Source organism: Lytechinus pictus, chromosome 9 (genome assembly GCF_037042905.1).
Source record: "Lytechinus pictus isolate F3 Inbred chromosome 9, Lp3.0, whole genome shotgun sequence".
Lineage (NCBI taxonomy): Eukaryota > Metazoa > Echinodermata > Echinoidea > Temnopleuroida > Toxopneustidae > Lytechinus > Lytechinus pictus.
Genome location: NC_087253.1, coordinates 10273784 through 10287514, shown reverse-complemented (window position 1 = coordinate 10287514; position 13731 = coordinate 10273784). Strand labels below are relative to the sequence as shown.

At 38.4% G+C, this 13731-nt stretch overlaps 1 protein-coding gene across 7 annotated transcripts in view; it reads right to left on the bottom strand.

Moving 5' to 3' along the window:
• Positions 1-11849: 11849 nt before the first annotated feature.
• LOC129267777 (uncharacterized) overlaps positions 11850-13731 on the bottom strand; it is a 59808-nt gene continuing 57926 nt past the window's right edge. For all 7 annotated transcript variants that reach the window (XM_064104628.1, XM_064104630.1, XM_064104634.1 and 4 more), the window contains one exon: positions 11850-13710. In XM_064104628.1, the coding sequence (XP_063960698.1) occupies positions 13454-13710 (257 nt within the window). In that variant the 3' untranslated portion in view covers positions 11850-13453. The remainder of the gene's footprint in view (positions 13711-13731) is intronic.

Sequence of the window (13731 nt, the reverse complement as noted above, 5' to 3'; positions counted from 1 at the left end):
ACAATAAAGTCGCCCAGAATTAATTTCGAGATTTTTACTTAATTTGAAAAGCCACGTACTTAGCATGAAAATGATATATAACTTGGAAAAAATGGCTCAACAATAACCCACTCAAATACTTGATTTAAAGCAGAGGAAACAACGCGAGAGTTTCAGGAAATATTAAAGGGAGAAAACAACGTTTGAAGTTTGGGTTCACTCAAGCAATGGGATGTGCACCCTGTGCAGTTTCAATGGAACTTCCAAGCAGTCTGCGAAAAGCTTGTGCCTTGAAACTATGGTCTTTTGTTATCTTATCAGCTTTACAACTTGACATTTTTACAGTATGAACATAAGAAATGCTCCTTCAGATAAGCTAAATTTAAATTTTGGGTTTTCGAAGACCAGTTTAGTATTTTGGCTATTACAGATATCCTTCCCTGGCGAATTTTTGGGGTGGCTGGTTTTCTATTCATGTGTGATGCTTTGAAAAATGTAACTAAGTTGAATGTATTAAGAATGCATGCATTTTAGACTATTAGTTTGTATTTCATTTGAATAAATAGATAAAGATTGTATAGTTTAGTAGAATCTGTCTCGGACTTTAGGGTGAAATTAAATTTGTACATTTGGAAGAAAATGGGCTGTTCGTATTTCATTACCCTATATTTTTTTTCAGTGGATATTTTTATGTGTCCTGTGTCAAGAGAAGTCAGGAAGGCGTGTTAATCATAGTGTAATTTATCTACATTCACTCTAAAATTGAAATATTCAATCAACATTTGAAAGGTCGGAGGAGTGGCAACTTTTTCTAAATGTTGAATTTATTACTTTAAACAGTTAAATGGTTCGACCAAACACTTGCAAGGTTAGATTCAGCTTAATGCAAGGTTGGATAGAACATTTGGAAAGGGTTATCACTAATCCATTCTTTCAAATGTTGACTTCAAATTTTATTTTTCGAGTGTTTTGTCTATAATGAATAATGAAAGACCTGGATGAACTAGATAGGTACAATAATATTCAAAAAGATGGGGGGGGGGGGGGATTATGTGAAACGGTAATTCTGCCTCCCCATGGAAAAACGCAGTACATGTATCTACATTTTGCACACGTTGAGGTATTAAGCATTTTAAGTTTTTTTCAAAGCCCCTCAGAATTGAATAGTTTTGAGGTTGCTTTGAAAAAGTAAAATAAAATGCTTAATATCTCAACTTCTGAAAAATTTAGATAATAATAATTATAGATGGAATTTGTAATGCGCCAATTCTACTCTACAGAGTGCCCAAAGCGCATATATTGCGTTTCCCACGAGCAGGGGCGGATCCAGGATTTTCCAATAGGGGGGCAAATTTTTCGGAGGAAATTTTTGACAAGCCCCCCCCCCAAAAAAAGGCTTTTCAACCACAAATTAAGGATATTTTTTACCCGAAAAAAATTTGACAAGCAAAAAAAAAAAGGAAAAAAAAGAAGGTTTTTTTACATTACAAATTGTAATTTTGCTTCTCAAAGGGGGGGGGGGGGGGGCACGTGCCCCCTGTATCTGCGCCTGCCCACGAGGGAAACCCAAGGTTCAGTGTAGATACTGCGTTTTGCAGTTACTGAAAAGTGGCTTTCCCAAAGGAAATTCAGAAAACTGGATGTGACATGTAAAAAAAAGTGGTTTACTCACTACTTTTCTGAAAAAAATTAAAAAAGTAAAGAAGTAATGGTTTTAAGAGACGAGAGTATTAATGGAAAAGAGTATGAAGAGAAAAGGGTTTGACGAGACAAGTCGTGTAGAGACAATGGTGTGACGAAAAAGGAGTAAAAAGACAAGGGGTAAAGAGACCGAGTCATGTAGAAGAAAGTTACGAAGATACAAGGGTATTACGAGACAAATATATCGAGGGACAAGTGTGTGAAGAAATAGTTATGAAGAAAAGCAGGGTATGAAGATACAAGGGCTTGAAGAGACAATGTCTTGTAGATACAAGTGTGAATGAAGAGACAATGGTGTGATGAACACATTACAAACAAGTGTGTGAAGGAGCAAGGCTATGAAGAGAGTTAAGTATGTGAAAAGACAAGTTTATGAAGAGACAATAATAAGGAGAGACCAGGATATGAAGAGACAAGGGTATTTATAGACAAGGATTAGATGAGACAAGAGTGTGAAGAGGGGTATATGTAGAGACAGATGCCTGAAAATACAGGACTATATGAAGACACAAGAGTGTGAAGAGACAATGGTATGAGGACCCAAGGTTTCGAGACAGTGGTGGAAAGAATGAAGAGATAAGATGATGCAGTAGATATGTGCTTGAAAAAAAGGAGTGAAGAAACAATGGTATAATTGACGACTAGTTTCGGGAGTCCAAGTTGCTTGAGAAAAATCCTTTCATTTCAACGAGGAAGGAATCACATCCTTGAAATGAATGTAAGAATGAGAAGTGTTTATTAAAGTTAATAAATCACACTATTTCATCATTCTTTGAATTATGGAACCCAATTCATCTATAGATGTTAATTTTAATGGCAATAATAATATAAAGCATTTATATGGCGCCATCTATCTAGAAATATATTCTGAGGCGCACAAGAAAAAGAGAGAATTTGGATGAGTGTCAAAGTGCTAAGAACTAATACTGTTAGAAGAGATAAAACTGCAGTTTAGATTTGAAAGTCTCTGGTGATGATACAATTCTTAGATTCAATGGCAAATTATTCCAAAGAGGAGGTGCTGCAGCCGAGAAAGCTCGCTCACCATAGGCTACTCGTGTTTTTGGAGTCTGGTGTGAAGATCTCTGGCTACGAGCTAGTGTTAATATTTTGGATGCGCATTTGCGTTTGTGTCCTATGGATAACAAACACATATCCTATTGTCAACTTAAAACCTGCACTGTGACCATGGTGAATGCTTATTCTGAAGCCGTTTCCTGAAGTCGGGTTTAATTTAGACCATGGTCTAATTCTGTGCTAAAATTATGGGAAGCCAAAAGTGTAAAAAATCTTATTGCATTGTTTGTTTCTTATGTTTACTGTCCTCTCCTGATTCTTCGATGGTGAAGACAATTATCTTATTTATACTTCCTAGACAATTGAGAATGATTCGAGAGTGAAATGACCTAAAATATTACATCTCTACTGTTAGACATTTATGTCACAATTTCCTATCCGTACTTAAACCACAACTTTAAACCCAAGTTTGAATTAAATCCGACTTCAGAATACGGGCCTATGTGACCAGCCATCCCCAAACCAACAATAAGTCGCCAAAAATGAATTTGATCATTAATAACGCATGCAAATGTGAATGCAGAGAAAACAAAGCGAGAGCTTAGCATGATATGTGCACACTGAGCAATTTCAATGAAACTTCCAAACAGTCTGCAAAAACCTGTGTCAAAGAAACTCTTGTATCTTGTTTTCTGTTCAACTTTACAACTCGAAATTGTTACAGTATGATGATGAACAAATATCTCTTCAAACAAGTTAGGTTTTGAATTTTGGCATTTTGAAGACCAATTTACTGTTTTGGCTATTAACAGAGAACCTTCCTCGGTGACTTATTAGTGGTATTGGGGTGGTTGGTCACACACATGTACATAAAATATTGAATTCGTCGTATAATGAAATAAGAAATATCTTTAACAACACATTATTTATAAATGTCACATATAAAACTTTGTCTAAAACTTACAATCTTAGCATTAAGCTTTATGACATACAGCGACTACAATTCGAAGAATCTTATCAAAGGAGTAAATAAAGGCTCGCATGCCTTTGGCAACAGTACTGAATGTTACATTTGTGAGCTGGATAAACATTTCTTAGGGCCTTTTTATACGTGAATCTTGAGTTGCAATTGCATTGCAATGATGATTGCTATTGTAATTGTGACTGTGATTAGCGTTCGTGATTCTAATCATGCTCTAGTTTGGTTTCACACGTGCTAAATATTCGTCATTAGCCTTATTTTTCGCTGGAATCATCATTCCAATTACGATTGTTTTTTATCGTGTGAAATGGCGGTAACTATATAGTTCAGCAGCCCGGGAGAATTATTCAACCGAAAGTCGGACAAGTAATTGACCACTGGATGGAATGCTCTCTAGAGTTCATTGCGGCCGAGTATTATCAGCGGCCTTCTAATCGAAATGACGTAATATATGACGCCACTACAAATTGACCCACGTACTTTTCACAAATTTTAAGAGAATCTACAACATAGCCTAAGTTTGAGAGAGTCTCTCTCGGCTAAGTTCTTGTTTTTGTTCAAACTATTTTTGATATAGTACTTATAGCACAAATGCAAACTTAAGCAGCAGAAGTTATCGTTTGCATAAGCAAATTCTGTCATAAAATTTTCATATCATTAGCTTCGGAGATTTCTTTCGGCAAACATTACCGAAAAATTGATTAAGAATTGTATTTGCTCCTTAATTGTACTTTTCATGAAGTATTTCCCTGCAAACATTATTTATATCATTCTTTACTGTCGAATTTCAGAATATACATTATATGTCATTAATTTCAAATGCAATTATAGAGCACGTTTTCAGACCCCCCCCCCCTTGATCATGGTTCCTAAGTAAAAAAGTATATGCGTTTTAGACATTATTTCGACTAGGTTGGCCAGAACCTAGTGGCAAGGTCACAGGTTTTTAGAGTGTATGCATTTCACTGACATTTTTTGTCTTTTCATCGGCATCATATCCGTCTTCCTCGATTTCAAAGCTGGAGGTACTTGTGAACAGGTACTCACTGGACAAACCCAGTAACAACGAAACAGTCTCGAATGTCGACTGGGTCAAGATCGAATCCCTGACAGACGGTACTCTTAGAAGCTTTCCATCTTCGCCGTACAATTCAATCCTGTCTTCCTCCTCATCGCTTTCAGATAGTGTCATCCCGTAGTCATCCAGGGATTCGACGTCGTCGTCTGTGCCGTTTGGATTATCGAGGAGCTCAGCGTTGAAAGCGTCATCAGGGTCGATTCGATCGTTAAGGTTGTCAGAACTTTCGGTGAACGCGGCATTGTCGTAAACATGGGAATGGCTGCTTTCGTTTTCATATTTGTTAGAAGAATGTCGATCGGAGATTTCGATGTCGTTGATTCTGAGTGACGGAGTTGGAAGTTTTTGATCAACACCTTGTTTCGTTGACTTGGGTGGATCATCTGCCACTAAGGGCAACACGACAATGTAGTTATCCTCTTCATCAAAGACCTCGTCGTAGACGGCTCCTTCCTCATCATCTTTAGAGAAAGCATTATTGACGTCGTCAGAATGAAGGACGAGAGCCGAACCTTGAGAATTATTCTGAGGATCAAAGTTGCCCATTTCAGTATACAAATTTCCACTACTACCATTATTCGGTGTTTTAAGGGTATATATTGGTCTCGGGGCAACAGGGGGTGCATGTAACGACGGTTGATGCATTTTACCTTCAGTCTCTGACTCCATTGGGGTACTGAGGCTTCGAAGAAGATTGTATTTAGTGTTCTCGATTATTTTCCGTGAGGCTGCAGGTCTTTCTGCGCGGCTTGTCCAGCATCTTCCAGCGATGTTCTCGTATTGTAAGATGGAATCTCGTTTCATCTTTGCTGCTTTCGTTCCAGTATCCTCAGACAATGACAGTTTTTCAGATTTGGGGGATATGATTTCATACAGCCATCCATCTTTAATTGCTGATACTGGCCTGTCTGGGAGGCTGTTTCTGCGCCGCTGACAAAAACCCAATGGTTTGAACGAAATCATTGTTCGACTGCTTTCATCAAGTCCTAAATCTCCAGATGAATATTCCTGAAACATATCCGAACGGTCGGCTGTACCCCCTTCATCAGACTCACTGCTGCAGTGTACCTTTTGGAGCCCAGAAAAAGCTGCCGCAAGGCCACTCTGGTTCCTATTAAGTGCATGTCTGGCGCAAGCGCCATCCTCGCCTTCAAGTCTTGTCTCATCCCGGTTATGGATATCAAGGGTTCCACATCGACTGTTCGTGACAGATCCTCTTATCTTCAAGGATTCTGTAAAAGACACATAAACAATACTCTGCTTTATTTTGGCGTGATGCCGATGCTGCTTCTGCTGAATAATCATTCGGTGAAGACAGCATCCACTTGCTACTACTGCCGCTACTAAGGCAACTGCCAGAAGTGGCATGCAAATCCAGAAAACCGTATGTCGAGAATTCCATGAAGATATTGTTAATTGTTCAGAATCATTCTTTTCCATTACAGCACCTACGTCTTCGATAGAGAGATATGATCTATATAACAGATTTGTTGAATTCCACTGCTCCTCACCAATATACAGTATTCTCAGGTTTGACGGATTGGTTGGATCTTGCTCGGAGAAGTTGCTGAGTAATGTATAAGACGCAAAGCGAGTTTTCACCATTGGGAAAGCTGGGAGATCAACTCGAACTATGGGGTTGCCTCTTATATTGAGGATTTCCAAGGACGTTAGATTGATCAGGATGTCAGGGGAAAAAGAAGATATATTGTTGTAAGACACGTCGAGATTTCTCAGAGAAGGCAGATCCTGCCCCCACTCACCATCGAAGTGAGTGATACTGTTGAATTGAAGGTGAAGTGTCTCAAGTCGTCGAAGGCCGCTGAACGTGATATTGGAAACGTGGCGTAGTTTATTGTGGGATATGATTAAATGCCTTAGATTCTGCAGACCATCACACCAAAGCGGTCTCAAGATACGGATATTGTTGTCCCATAGATAAAGATTCCTCAGGAAGGAAAGACCGATGAAGATCCGTCTGTTTAGAGAATCTAACAGGTTCGACGACAGGTCAAGTCCTCTAAGTTTAGAGGTATTCCCTGCCCAGGAGATGTCAATGTTCTCTGATTTTATAAGGTTGTTGCTCAGGTCAAGCCACTTCAGGTTTTTGAGCCTCTCAAATGCGTCTTGTCGAAGACTCTTAATCCGATTCTCATTCAAGAACAAGTACTTCAAACCTTCCCAGTTGCTAACATTCCATGCGCCAGTGGTGTTAAGTTTATTGTTAGACAGTGATAGATATTTCAAAGAAACACTATCAGTGATAGGAATAACTGTATTAGTCAAGCTATTTCCACTTAAATCTATTCCATTAGGAACTGCGTGAGTTTTCCATTCTGGAGGGTTGTTCAGTCCAAGGTTTCGACAGTCTGCACAAGAAACTGTCTTCCAGGGTAGATGTCCACAGTTACTGGCGGCATGGCTGCATGAAGACCACTTCTGCTTCCGAGTGCATGCTTCTGTTGGAGAGTAGACCACCAATATTACAAGAAGGCAGAGTTTCATGAGCGCCATATTGATTTCAATAATCCGAAATAGATCCCGTTATGAACAGTATTCCCCGAAAAGATCTAAGTAAGCTTCTCAACTTCTGTGGAGAATCATCAAATATCTCAGTGTACTTTCGTCAAGTTAAGTTTTCTGTACGGTACTTACATATCTTTAAAACAAAATCAGGAACATGTCCAATCACATCCAGATAACAACAGCTAAATACACGTCTCAGAGTAAAAAAGATTCAGTTTTCTTTGCCGTACATAGATGTCTCAGGCTTACAAGGTGGAAAAGCTCGTTCTCGTATTCGCAATCAAATGAAATAAAATCGTGTTTGCTTTGAATTAGGAATAGATAATCAAGATGTGTGTACTTCGGTAAGTGAACTGCTCTTCGTTTCTGCTTTCCTTATCTACTAATTTATCATTTTGTAGCCATCTGACGATCTGGTATTAAATTGGTTAACCTCAAAGTGTTGGCAACAAGGAAAGACAGGTCGCCGTCACGTGAATCTGGAGACAGGCGGGGTGTCACCGGGGATTATTTGTGGGGGGGGGGGCACTCGGATTTGAAAAGGTAGTGGTGTACGGCCCCCAAATCTGAAACCACACCTAAAAAAAGTTAAGTTGTTATGAAACGAGGGGCTTAAGAACTAGATGGCCCTCTGCAAATGGGGGGGGGGGGTGCTTGAGAACTGTAATTTAACATGAAATTATGGGGGGGGGGGGGTTCGAGAACAAACGTCTGAAATTATGGGCTTGAACGGAGGGGGGGATGGCTGGTCAATAAAAAATGGTGAGAATTTTATGATTGGGAACCGCTTACAAGGCGTAAATGGGGGGGGGGGGGGGTTAAGGGCCACACATATCCTTATTGTCATAATCTGTGAATGCATCCTCGAGGGTATATTGATATTAGGGATAGGAAAGTATTTTTTTACTTTTAGGTTGCCGGTTTTTTTTTCAAATCTCAATTGAATAATAGGGCTGATTACAGTTATTTAATGACCCACTATTGCGCTCCCCCTTTTTCATTAACACATGTTTCTTCTTTCACTTAACACAAATTCTAATTTTCGTCCGCCTCCTTGACTTGACGTGAAACCCCCCCCATGGGATGGTCGTCTACTATACCCCCCCCCTTTACCCAGTTACCTAAGCGTGCTGTCGGTTGATGTGTTAAGAGCAGTATTGTCTGTTTAATTGTCGCATTGGAAAAGAAAATTGAAACTAGTAACCACTTCTGCTTTGGCACGCAATTTCCACAAAAAAAATCTCTTTAAGACACCAAGTTGTGTCCAAGGATCAGCGCAGCAGCAGCAGCAACCAGAAAAAAAAGGGGGAGTGGGCAAGTCACCAAATTGTTCAGAGCACTTGCCGAATCCGAGGGGGGGGGGGGCTGCTGCTGCCTTTTAATTTTCGCTAAAGTGGTATTTTCTTTGTCAGATCACCTTGAAGTATTGACCGAATTTCCTTTAACATCAGATAGATTATTTTTTGGCACGCAAAAATTGTGCATAACAAAACGCTGATTGTTTAAAAATGTAAATTATTTGCTCCTGACTGGCTTTGCTCGCTTGCAAATTGGTAAAAGTAGCGCCATTTACAAAAAAATTACCCCCCTGGAAATTATTAACTCACTTCGTAGTTTGTACGTCACTATTTTAAGGATCTTAACATCAAGGTACTTATAACGAAACGAAGAGACCTCTAATCAATCAACGAGTTTCGATCTAACAAAAAGAAAATAATACAAAAATAGAGGGTATTCATCTCAACTTCCTCTCTCGAATGTTGTGTGAAAACAGATGACACTAGTTTATCAATTTTATTGATCTGTAATGGGCGCGCTTTGTTTCAATGAAGTATGGATAATTTGGGGAAGAATAATTAACTTCTTGTACCAAATGTTGTGTGAAAACTAATGAGTCTAGTATGTCAAGTTCATTGATATTAATAATCTGCTTTAGGGATGTGCTATGTCTCAATGGAATTATCGATGTTCATGGATATTTTTTTTTTTGGGGGGAGACTAATGCTTGGTTAATAAATTTGAATTATTCCTCATTCACGCGTGATTGAGCAAGAACAATTCGAAGAAAGGATGCCAAAAACTCATTTGGCGGGGGGTATCTGAATTTCAAAAAGAAAATCACATGACTAAAAAGTTCAATATCTTCTCTTTTCTTTGATACCTAAATTACAGAAAATGGTCAAGTAGTAAAAAAGTTATGATCCCTCGAAACAATGCTTGTATTTCCATAATTTCATTAAATAAACGTGTTTTCACCGGTTTCCCACAGAAGCTATCGCACGGTAACAAAAGACCTAATGCATGGCTGATCGTCAACAAAACTGAGTGTCGAGTGAGTTTGAACGCTAGCCTGTAAAACCTCTTCATTTTATGAAATTATTGAAATTCAAGCCTTATTTCAAATAACCAGAACTTTCTTATTTCTTGACCATTTTCTGTAATTGAGGTATCAAATTAAAGAGCAGATATTAAACTTTGTAAAAATGTGGTTTTCTTTTTAAAACCCAGATACGGCCCGCCAAGTGACTTTTTGGTATCCCCTTTTCAAATTGTTTTTACTCACTCATGCCTGAATGAGAAATAATGTAAGTAAATTCAGATGAAAGAGGAGATTCTAAGCTTTAAAATGGTAGGTCATTTGTCTATTGTATTTATGATTAAGTTATGATAAATCATCGCTAAATCTCGGTTTCGTTTTTTCTGGGACGCACTGTATATATAATATTTGGAAAGCATGTTTTCGCATGAACAAACTTCCTTGTTATCAGGGAGTTTTTCGCAGGATTTTCTGCATTTTATTGGATTGAATAAACAAAATAAGTTTACAATGCATGAAACATAATCATAATATGGCCTAAAAATAACCAAGTAACAACTTTATAATGACACGAGTTAGACATAGATACGATGTATAGGCAAAACTTAATGCAGATAAAGTCGGAATCAAACTAAATAAGCCAAAAATAAAATGCTTGAAACATAGGTATTATGGCGCCACTCCGCCGTTAGAATAGAACAAAGAAACATATAGACCGGTAGATTTTTTTTTTTTTTTTGGTGGTGGGAGTGAGGGAGTATGGTGACTGGAACACGAAATACTTGCTCTTGTTTCCCTTTTGCAAATTATAAACATTATAATAACAACCCCAAACCCTAAACCTATCACTATCCTACAGGAGGTTAGATTTCAATGTTGATGACGTCGCCGCCAGCGTCGGAAAAGCGAAGCGCTCTGCTATATAGGAGAGGCAATTAGGCTTACAGCTACTACCATCACAATAAATTACCATCATAATCTTTATCTTAACTACCGCTTTTCTTATGATACAATCAATACAAATAGCACTCATCGAATCCACAGGAACATGCCATACAACCGCAACTTTCATCACATGCCCCCCCCCCCTCATCTACAACATTCATCATTATGCTCCCCACAAATTTCATATGCCCCGCAATCCACAGCTTTCATGTCCCCCACAACCATAATTTTTATGTGCCTCCACATCATATGCCCTCCCCACATCCACTAATTTCATCACACGCCCCCCCCGAAAAAAACATACACATCTCTCATCATTGCTTCACCCCTCAACTTTCATCACATGCCCCCTAACATTCACAACTTTCATCACATGCCCCCATACAGACATCTTTTTCATCATTGCCTCTACCCCTTCATCTTCAACTTTCATCACAAGCCCTCCCAACATCAAAATTTTTCATCAATGCCCCCCTCCCCTCAAACATCCATTGTTTGTTTTGTTTGTTTTATTTCCGTATATAAAATAACAGATACAAAGTACATACAAATACATATAACATGAGATGATGAGGTCAATATTAAGATACAATAATAAAAGGTAAAAAATAAAGTAAATTATACGGCTGGTAGTCCATATTCAGCTGCAATAATGCATTGCTGCTGGTCTTCCATGGAGCCAGTTTACTTACAAAAATGCTATGATTACCATTCATCGTACAGTGTATGCCCCCCTCAAATTCGCAACTTTCATGATATACCCCCACCCCCACAACTCTCAACATATGCCTTCCCTACATGATACATCCATATTTATCACATGCCTCTAAATATCCACAACTTTTATCATATGCTCCCACCCACACATCCACCACTTTCATATGCCCATCACAACATCCACAACTTTCATCATTACCGCCATCCATAGCTACATGTATAACCATTTGTCCTCCATCACTTCCATAACTTCATCACACACCCCCCCAATCATGAATCACTATTTTGTGCTTCAAATAGTTAAAAATAAAGTGAATGAAAGCATCAACCAGTATTGAATCCATAATTTGTTGGAATTAAACTCCCAAGGAGAAAAAAAATGAATAATTATTTTTTCAATCCCAAATGTCTTGTGTCTCTTTTTCTTTTTTATGTTATTATATGAACAACATTACATGCTACAACCATCGAAGTTCCAGACTTAAAAAAAAAGTAAGACCTTTACAGCTTCAACTAATTTCTTTGAAGTGAATTTTCTGTATTTCAATCTAACCACATAGCCAGCCAATAAAACAAAATGACAAAAATTATATTTCATGATTCCATTTATTTAGCACAAAAAGCCAAATATTTACTCTTTTTGTACAATATTTACAGCTGTACAATAGAATGGTAGAAAAAATACATTTAATGTACATTATCATACAAATTAATAAAATAATGCAAATCGTATCAACCAGCTTAAATCGGGGAAATTATACCAAAGTTCTTTGGAAGCATATAAGATTTTTTTCTGAGAGATGAGCGCTTTACAAAAACTGTTTATTATTGTTATCATCAATATTGTATATAACAAGCAAAATTGATTTTTGTTCTTTCATATGAAGTAAATAAATCAGAAAAATATATTAGATATGAAAGACTTGTATGCATATTACCTTTTAAATAGCAAATATTTTTATTACAAAGTATATTTAAGTAAATACATATAAGAACTTTTCTCAGTCATTTCTCAGTCATTCTTATAGGAATCAAAATGACTGAGAATAAAGACTTACCACCCAATAAATGGCATGAACAAGTTCCAGTTGTGCATCAAGTTGTGAAAAATTCATGAAAACTCCAAAGAATCCAAGAATATGCCAAAGAAAAGTTGAATGAGGTCAATAGACACCGTTAAATCTTTTTCAAAGTGATAACCATGCACTTGCCATTTTTCAATAGAAAATGATCTCCATAAGACTTTACTTTCTTTGGTTGTAACTTTCCCTACGATACCATCCAAGTCAGGGAAACGCTTGACTTTACAACAGTGGCTGAAATAAATAAGATTTCAGGGTAACACAATGATACAGACCACTGGGTCTAGCCATGGTGTAATTTCCTGCCGCAAGAAATTGATCCACAAATTGTGCTGCACCCAACCCAGGTGAGGTAAGCGGGTACCCAGCAGGAATTCATTCCTTGAAAAGCTTGTGTCCTGTAAAAGGCTTGCCCGCCTAAAGCCAGGGTAATTCTTTCCTAGTCCCATTGGAAGGGTCTGGAGATAATATGGTACAGTACATGTAATGCGCTACATGCATGACCCTTAGAAGCGGGGTGCTGGGGTATTTCTGGGGTGAAATTTTGGTTGGTGTGCTCATTAGGCTTCGTTTACAAAATTATCACATAGACAAGATTCACATAATCTTTTTTTTTTAGAGCAGAGGTGTGAAAAAAAAATCACCTCTATATTTTCTTAACCAACCAGGGGCTTGTTGCAGAAAGAGTTGCGTTTAAACGCAAGTCAAAAAATCAGTGGCAAGTCCCAAATGCGCGCTGTTGAAAATCAAGTTGCGCATGATTTTTAGAGTTGCGATTGATTGCAACTCTTTCTGCAATGGGCCCCAGGACACCCTAAATCGTTCCCAGGCTCCTGGCTACATGAATGAAAGAACCCTATTAATGAATACTCTTTTCATTTAATATCATAACTTTATTGCTAGTTCTTCATGAAATTTGGACACCCTAAATCGTTCCCAGGCCCCTGGCTTCATGAATGAAAGAACCCTAAATGAATACTATTATCATAATAATAACTTTATTGCTAGTTCTTCATGAAATTTGGACACCCTAAATCGTTCCCAGGCCCCTGGCTACATGAATGAAAGAACCCTAAATGAATACTATTATCATAATAATAACTTTATTGCTAGTTCTTCATGAAAGTTCTTGGTTTGAGAGGGGGCAGTATGGTACCCTGTCCGAGCTTCATATTGCTATTATTCAGATTACCCTTCAACGCCCCCCTGATTGGTAATGAGGCAGAGAGGGGGTGCTGACGATCGACCCCCTGGTTCTGAGCGTTCGAGCGGAGGGCTGCCTGGGCAAAGAGCCCCTTGCGGTGGGAGCCTCTGACCTTCTGGGTGATAGCTCGTACCAGATCCCTGGCGTGCTTCAGGCTGTGAGCTGTAGGTGGAAGGGGGAGGT